Source organism: Myotis davidii, unplaced genomic scaffold (assembly GCF_000327345.1).
Source record: "Myotis davidii unplaced genomic scaffold, ASM32734v1 scaffold1210, whole genome shotgun sequence".
Taxonomy (NCBI): domain Eukaryota; kingdom Metazoa; phylum Chordata; class Mammalia; order Chiroptera; family Vespertilionidae; genus Myotis; species Myotis davidii.
Genome location: NW_006282185.1, coordinates 32,138 through 40,350, shown reverse-complemented (window position 1 = coordinate 40,350; position 8,213 = coordinate 32,138). Strand labels below are relative to the sequence as shown.

Below are 8,213 nucleotides of genomic sequence, written 5' to 3'. Positions count from 1 at the left end.
CTGGCTTGAACTCCTCAGGGTCAGGGAAGTACCGTGGGTCTCTATGCAGTGCATAGGGCACGATGAGTATTTGAGAGCCTTTCACAACCTTGTATCCCCCTGTCATGAGATAGTCAATATGTCATGAGAATAGAGCAAGACAGACACAGAAAAGTCCACTCTCCCCACTACTCTCATGGAAGAATTCTCACCAACATCACAATCTTCATTAAGATCACGGGCAATTAAAGGCACAGAAGGAAAAATACGAAGTGTCTCCTTAATAACACAATCCAGATATTTAAGTTTCTTCAGGTCTTCTAAGGTAGCAGGGCAATCAGAATTCCCTGATCAAAGTAAATACATGGAATAAAATAAATGAAAGAACGATTTGGGCTTGGAGGATAAGACATCGAAAAAGAATATATTATGACATCATTACACTGAATATTAAATACCAACAGCTAAAGTAAAATTCTTAATACTATAGATAATCAAAATAAATTTGCTAAGTAAATAATCCAGACAATAATGCTAAGTAAAAAATCCAGATGCAAAAGGTCACATGTTGGATCATTAAATTTGGAGGAAGTACTCAAAGAAGATAAATCCATAGAGACAGAGTGTAAATGAGGTGCTGCCAGGGGCTGGAGGAAGAGAAAATGGGCAGTGGCTGATTAATGGTGCAGGGTTTCCTTTTGGTTGCTGAAATGGGTTGGAATTAGATAGAGGTGACAGTTGCATAACATTGTGAATGTATGAAATTATAAGTTTAAAACATTTAATTTTGAATTCTCAGAGCCTCCTCCAGAAGTGTATCTTCTCCTGGGTCAGATTCTTGGACTCTCCCCATAGCCTGGCCTCTGAACACCCTCTATTCCCACTGCAAGAAGAAACCAAAATGGTTTCCTGGACCTGCCAACAGGAGAAAAAAAACACAGCAGGAAGCAAATGAACATACTGAGAAAGCAAAAAATGAGATAGACCAAATCAATGAACAAGCCAGTGAGCAGATTCTGAAGGCGGACATATAGTAAATCCTGCCAACCACTGTTTCTCAGAAGAGGTTGGAATTGATGGTCCAAATCCCAACTTTCGAGCAACAACATTTGCAACCATCTCTATGCCTGCACTGCTCAGGGAGACACATGGAAACGCACTGTGTTATTTAACAGAGTTGAAGTACAGAATTGAAAGCCAGCAGGAAGAGGCCGAGAAACAAAAATCTGGTCTATGGCCATTCTGATGCAGGTGCAGGTAAGTTGGGAGAGATCATGGAAGGTGGTATTTGCCAAAATCCAATTCATGACTACTTGCTTCCTCATATGGAAGATGAAGACGGGGAAGGAGAAGAGAAGAAGATGATGATGGAGGGAGAGAGAGGATTGAAAGCTACCAATGAACAAGCTGATGAGGATGAAGGAGACGGTGACTGAGGAACACGGATGGATTCCAACCTTCTTTTTAAAAGTTTCCTCCAGTCACTGGGAGCAAGTTACAGTCTGGGTTTTGTTTTGTTTTACTCTTAGGCTCATTCATTCTGCTCCTGAAGTCTTTTCTCTCCCTTACATCCTGGTTCTCAACTTTTTTGGGAGGGAAATACCTTGAGCAGAATACAGTGAGAAAAGAATCTCTAACATTTTGTCTTCCAAATTGACTTTTTTTTTCGTTTAATGTATTTTTATTTTTTCCATTGATTTTTATTTTTTTCTTCATTGATTAATGTATTACATATGTATCCCTATCCCTTCCTTCCCCCCCTACCCTGCCACTCATGCCCTCAGCCCCTTTTGTCTGTGTCCACTGGTTAGGCTAATATGCATGCACACAAGTCCAGATTCACTTTCATCCCTTCCTGACTCAACAAACACTATATGGAGTCAATGCCCCTGTGCTCCGTGGGAAAGAAAAACCTGCTTACCTTGCTCCACTGAAGGCTGGAGGCTCAGCCCGCTCAGTAGTGCACAGAATTATAACTTTTTTCCTCTTTTCTCTGTACACTGAGCACACAGATTACCCTGTGTCTCTGTGAATGTGGACAGTTAGCATTTACTGACATTCACCTGTCTACTTTCTCTTTATGGAACATCTTTTAAACTAAAAAAAAAACATGGGTTTATAGAAGGTCAAAGGGTAGATATGACATGAATGGGTTAGGTAAGTAGGCATTTTGATAAAATGGCTTCCACTTTGATATGTTTAATTGTGATGTTTAATGGACTTCCTTGCAGTTTAATATGATACTTTTAAAATAAAATTATCTCCTAATAATGGGTAGGACCCCGACACTCAATGGAACAATAGGAGACCTGCAGAATCTTATTTGGAACTGTCATTCTCTATTGTAATTTTTCCCTGTTTATTTTATTTTATTTTTTTTGGTTGTTTCACTGGAAAGAAAAGATAATGCTCAATTGTAAACACTAAAAGTGTACCAGTTGCTTTCCTATAATGAAACTAAATATGAACTTTACCCCAGGACAAAAAATAGGAATAAATACTTATATCTCAATCTCAACTAAATGTAAAGTTTATCCCAGTAATCAAAAAAAAAAAAAAGGTGGAATAAATACTTACATCTCAATATCCAAAGATCAGATGCTCAAAAAAGTTTTAGAACTAATACTGGGGATAGAAGAGAAGTGAGGCACAATTAGCAAAAGCATGAGAAGCAGCAGAATAAAAATTCTAGTAAAAATGGTGTCACTGATTATGTGAGATCCAAAAGCATTTGTGACACCTGCATTGGGCTAGAAATTGTAAAAAACACAAACATAGGAACACATTCCAAAAGAACCTGGGTTTCTAGAATACCCAATTTACCCACCAGAGGCAATCTGAGAGAAATTCAACTTGATACAGGAAAAATGAAATGACGACAGAAACAGAGCTCAGAAGTTTAGATAGTCTCCAATCTATGAAACAAAGTCTTCCCTCTTTTTTTTTTAGAAATACAAAGTCTTCTCTCTGGATGTGAAAATCCAATCCTCACACCATCTGGACATGAAATTACTTTTCCAACTTTACCTATCAATGGGTTCTAACAAATGTTCTGAATTCCACCTGTCCCTCAATGCTTACTGTTATCTTCCACCTTCTCCACTCTGCCATTGTGCAACTGGAGCCTCTCTTTCCAGAATGTCTTCCACCTCCTCTTCTTTTCCTTTATTATTATTCCTTTCCCATTTTGCACTGGAAAATCCATCAGATACCACCTTGTTGGTTGGCCAACCCAACCTTTACCTTTCTCTTCCCAGCCATGGGAAGCCATATGACATCTGATTAATCGGATTAATCTGATTAAACAAAGAATTAAGTTGATGGCTCAATGCAAAGTTCCTTTGTGATAGGCTGATTATGACCCAAAAATATATCAGTCCTAATCCCTAGAACCTTTAAATATTATTTTTTGGGGGAAAGGTGCTTTTGAAGATTTTATCAAGGATCTTAAAATGGAGAGATGATCGTGGATTATCTAGAATTTCTATTGTGCTCAGCCACCCAGTTTGCAGAATTGGTGACAGCAGTCAAAGGAGACTAATATTATCCTTCATCTCCTCCTCCCCTTTCTTCTTGCCTTAAAGATAAACATGAGACCCAGAATAACAAGCAAGAAAACAAAACCCATGATGATGAAAATGACAGATAGAGAAAAGAGCAAGTCCCAGATTCTCACAATATCCCTACAGGAATCAGCCTAGGACCCCTTACCTACAAGTTACTGGTTTTACAAAAGAAATGTATGTCCCATTAGCTTAACCCACAGCAATTCTATATGAAACAGCTCTCCTTGACCCGCTAACCAGCTTCACCTCTCCTCTCTGCTCTCCATTAGCCCCTTCCTCATATCGCCCAAGCACATGGCCATGACTTGATACTTTATACACAGTGTCTGCTTCACCTATGAAGCGCGAGGTCCTTGAGGACAGTGACATTTATCTGTGTAGCCCCCGCATCTAGGCCAGTGAAGTCACATGCCAGGCAAACAGCTAACGCCCGTAAACATATGGATGAGGTTTCACAAAGGACATTCGGCCTGGCAGGGGTCTCATATGGCAGCCTTCCTGCTTATTACAGTGTCTTTAGAACAGACCCAATTGCACATTCTTAATGAGCAAGAATGCCATTTGCTTCAGAAACTTGGGACCTTCAATGTAAGTAGTGAAGGGGCCATACATACCAAACACTTCATCCAGTTCATTGCCTAATTTTTTCTGGACTTCTGGATAGCAACCCAGTAGGTACAAGGCCCAGTTTATTCCAGCTGCAGTTGTATCATGGCCCTACAAATGTAAGAAAAAAAAATAGCTTAGAAAGCAGAGTTCTATTGAGAAGGTTAGGGATGCTAACTCTATTTTGAATTAGCTCTGGATTTGACAGCTGTGATATGACCCCGGACAGAACAAGGTAATTTTATACAGTATTTTACCTCTGTGAGGAACAAACCAATGGAACAATGCCTTCAAAGGGTATGCCTCTGGGTACAGGGACATTCAATACTACAGAGTCCCATATTTGGTGAGAGTGGCTGGGCTGGGCTGGGCAGACAGGAGGCATTCTGAGGGAACTGCGTGTGCGGGACTGTTTTTGAGGAAATAAAAGTGTGACTTTCCTGAGCCAAGGGGCCAGATCTGCACTTCTCCACTGTACCCCATTTGAAAGGTCAGCTTTACTCAGACACCAGGGAGCACATGGCTGGTACTGAGCAACAGTCTCCACAACAGGAATTTGATGAATTGCCCCATTTAAACCTTGCAGAGTTTGAGGCAAAATAACAAACATTTTGTAGAAACTAACTCAATTATTCTTCACAGAAAATCCCTGGGGGCCCGGCGGCATGGCTCAGTGCTTGAGCATTGACCTATGAACCAGGAGGTCATGGTTCGATTCCTGGTCACAACACATACTTGGGTTGTGGGCTCAATCACCATTAGTGGCATGTAGGAGGCATCCAGTCAATGATTTTCTCTCCTCATTGATGTTTCTGTCTCTCCTGCTCCCTTCAATAAATATATATATATATATATATACTCTCCATGGGATACTTGATCCTCCTATTCACATTTTAGAGATGACAAACTGAGCCCCCAAAAGGTGCTACATGACTTTCCCAGGGCCCAACTGCTTCATAGGAGGTGGAAGCCAGAGTAGGACCCTCAGAGTTTCTGATGCCAAAGCAGAGTCCACACTCTTCACCTTGGGGAGCGTGGAGGATCCGGGGTGAGGAAATTCCAGCTCCAATACTGAGGGTGATGCCCTGAATGAACTTATTCTCTGTTCGTTCAGTGTCTTTAGGCATCAGCCCCTTATTTCCTGTGCTCATTTCACCAGGACACTCCACATACAAAATGGTAAGTTCTTCAGAAAAAAAAAAAGTATTTAAAAATAAAAAATAATATTAAAAATCTTACTGGTCCATTTACCCTATGCAACTCAAATGACCATTGTAATATTTCATTTCCTGGACAGAAGTCTCTGAAGGGCTTATTTTAGCTTCAAGTGGAATTGTTGAGGACTTTTCTGCAATTTAAAAAAGTATATGTTTATAAGTTCCTGATGTGGCATGATTGTATTTTTCACACTTGCAATTTCTTTACAGAAATGACTCTGAACTCCAGACAAAAGCTGGCCCATGTCACTCAGTTGTTTAGCAAAGTCATAGAGGAAGTGCTCTTGTAAAACTTTTTTAATAGCTTCTCTTGAATTTGAAAATGAATTTCCTGTTTTATTTTTGTGTGCGACCCAAAGGCAGCAAACACAATGCACAGAGACAATAAGTGCATTGGCGGAACTGCGCAGGGCAAGAATCAGCCGACCAGAGCATAAAAGACCTGGCATAGATACAGAAGCATGGAACAGATTGTCTGTTCCATCTCAGGGAGGAGGAGGTGGGTGTGTGAGTGGGTGGGAAGAAATCAACCATGGTCATGCCAATCCAGTGCATGGGCACCCTGATTCCCCTGCCCTGACAGACAGCTCTTCGGAAGCTTGGTTCGCACGTATCCAAACACGGGTGCACGGGCACATGGCCCCGGCAGTAGAAACTCAGACTTCACCCTTCTCAGATGCCTGCCCACAGACACAGTGGTCACGTGGTATGAGCAAACAGGTCCCCTGAGTCCACCCCCCCTGCAGGCTGCTCCTGGGTGCCTCAGTGAACAGCTGCTGGAAGCACTCATATCCAACCAAGGGCTGAAGACCCCAGCTTCAGAAACTCGTACTTCCCTCTCCTCGACTGCAGACTTCTGGTCACCACAGTCATACCGATCCAGCACACAGGCACCAAGGCCCATGCCCCAGTGGGGGCTCACAGGTAACTCTCTGAGTCACCACAAGGCCCGACCCTGCCTCCAGCATCTAGTCCCCACAGTAGCGCCGCTTCAGCATGCAAGGCCCCTGAGCCCACCACCATAGCAGACAGCTCCTGGGTGCCTCTGTAAGCCACCCCTGGGCGCACGTATCCAACTTAGGTAGCACAGCTCCCCAAGCAGAAACTGGGACTTGTCCTTCTCCAGATCAGTTGTAGCTCCAGCGTGTAGGTCCCACAAGCACACAGACCCAGCAGATGGCTCCTGGGCCCCTCTGTGAGCTGCCATTGGGTGTGTGCCTCTCCAACCAAGGGCGCACGGCTCCCTCAACAGGGTCCACGATATGCCCCTCCCAGATGCCTACCTCTGGAAACCTTGGTGAGTTACTGAGGAACCTCCTCCCCCACAAGGTCATATTGTTTCAGCCACAGACTCCGAGGTTCCCACAACCCCAGCTACTGACTCCAGAACCCTCTTGTGATTTAGAGAGAGAAATCACTTTGGCCACCGTCCCACTGCCTCAACCACAGACTGCAGGACAGCCGCCTTCAACTGTCATGGGCTCTAGAACCCTCCTAGTGTGTTAAAGAATGACTCTACCCCAGCAAGAGTGACACAACACCAGCCAAAGTCACTGTACCTGAGCCTCAGGCCCCAAGACCAATTTCTCGCAAGCCCGTGGACTTTGGGAACTCATAGTGAGCACATACGAGTGAGACCTCAGGCAACCCTTTCCACAAGAGCTGGAACCACAGTCACATCCACAATAGCTTGGACAATGAAATTGGGGGTGAGTCACATTGCTAATCTGTGATGAGACTTCATCCACGAATAAGAAATTAACATTCAAGACCCAACTACATCAAGAGAACCCAAGAGTTCAAGTAAGGGCCTCCACTATATCACCAAACACAAGAGATCTGAGAGACTTCACCACTGGGTCCCCAAAATCACCAACTACATAGCACCACCTCCAAAAGTACCTGGGCAGCAAAGCAGTTGGATCTAAGACATAGAAACAATTAAAACATTAATTGTTTTTAAAAATAGAGAGACATAAAAACAATCCCCAAAGGAAAGAAAAAAAAATCACCAGAAAGGGAATTAAATGAAATGGAGGCAAGTAACTTGTCAGAGAAAGAATTCAGAGTAATGGTTATAAGGATGCTCAAAGGTCTGGATGACAAATAACCACAACTCATTGAGAAGTATAAGAAGAAGCATAAGAATGTCACCAACATGAAAAGGAATCAAGAGGAAATGAAGAATGACATTAGAAAATATAATAGAAAACTTCAATAGCAGACTAGAAGGGGCTGAGGACCACATCAGTGAATTAGAAGACAAGGTAGGAAAAAACACACAAACAGAGCAGCAACAGGAAAAGAAACTTAAAAACCAGGAGGAGGCCTCAGGGAGTTTTGGGACAACAAGAAAGGAAACAACATCTGCATAATAGGGGTACCAGAAGGAGAGGAGGTGGAGAAAGGAATAGAAAACCAGTTTGAAGAAATAATCACAAAAAACTTCCCTGATGTTGGGAAGAAAAAAAAATAACCATACAAGTCTACAGCTTTTTCTGAAGAAGAAAGTTGATCTGGTATTTAATTAGGGTCTTGAACTTTGTAATTTCTAACTACAAAATAATGACTCTTCATCAGTTATAACAAGCTACTTCAAAATGTTATCAGACTTTTAAAAAATGCTAAAAACTTTTTTAAAGAATTCCTATAAATTGATTATTTTTTTAAGTTAAAAAGAAATTGAGAACAGATCATCCCTTATACCAAGGATCCCAACATATTTTAAAATGTGGCTACAAATAATTCTTGCTATTTCATGTTATTTTTAATTTTACTATTAAATGCTTTAACACGTCTAACTATTAGTGCTGGCTATTTCTTCATCCTTAGCCTTTTCTTCTCC

At 41.9% G+C, this 8,213-nt stretch overlaps 1 protein-coding gene across 1 annotated transcript in view; it reads right to left on the bottom strand.

Annotated features, from left to right (window-relative positions):
- Positions 1-5: 5 nt before the first annotated feature.
- Positions 6-8,213, bottom strand: part of LOC102754363 (cytochrome P450 4V2) — a gene marked incomplete at its 3' end in the record, with an annotated part of 26,623 nt that continues 18,415 nt past the window's right edge. The window contains exons 6-9 of the mRNA XM_015566738.1: positions 7,271-7,292; positions 4,160-4,262; positions 192-326; positions 6-99 (exon numbers count right to left, since the gene is read on the bottom strand). Of these exons, the coding sequence (XP_015422224.1) occupies positions 6-99; positions 192-326; positions 4,160-4,262; positions 7,271-7,292 (354 nt within the window). The remainder of the gene's footprint in view (positions 100-191; positions 327-4,159; positions 4,263-7,270; positions 7,293-8,213) is intronic.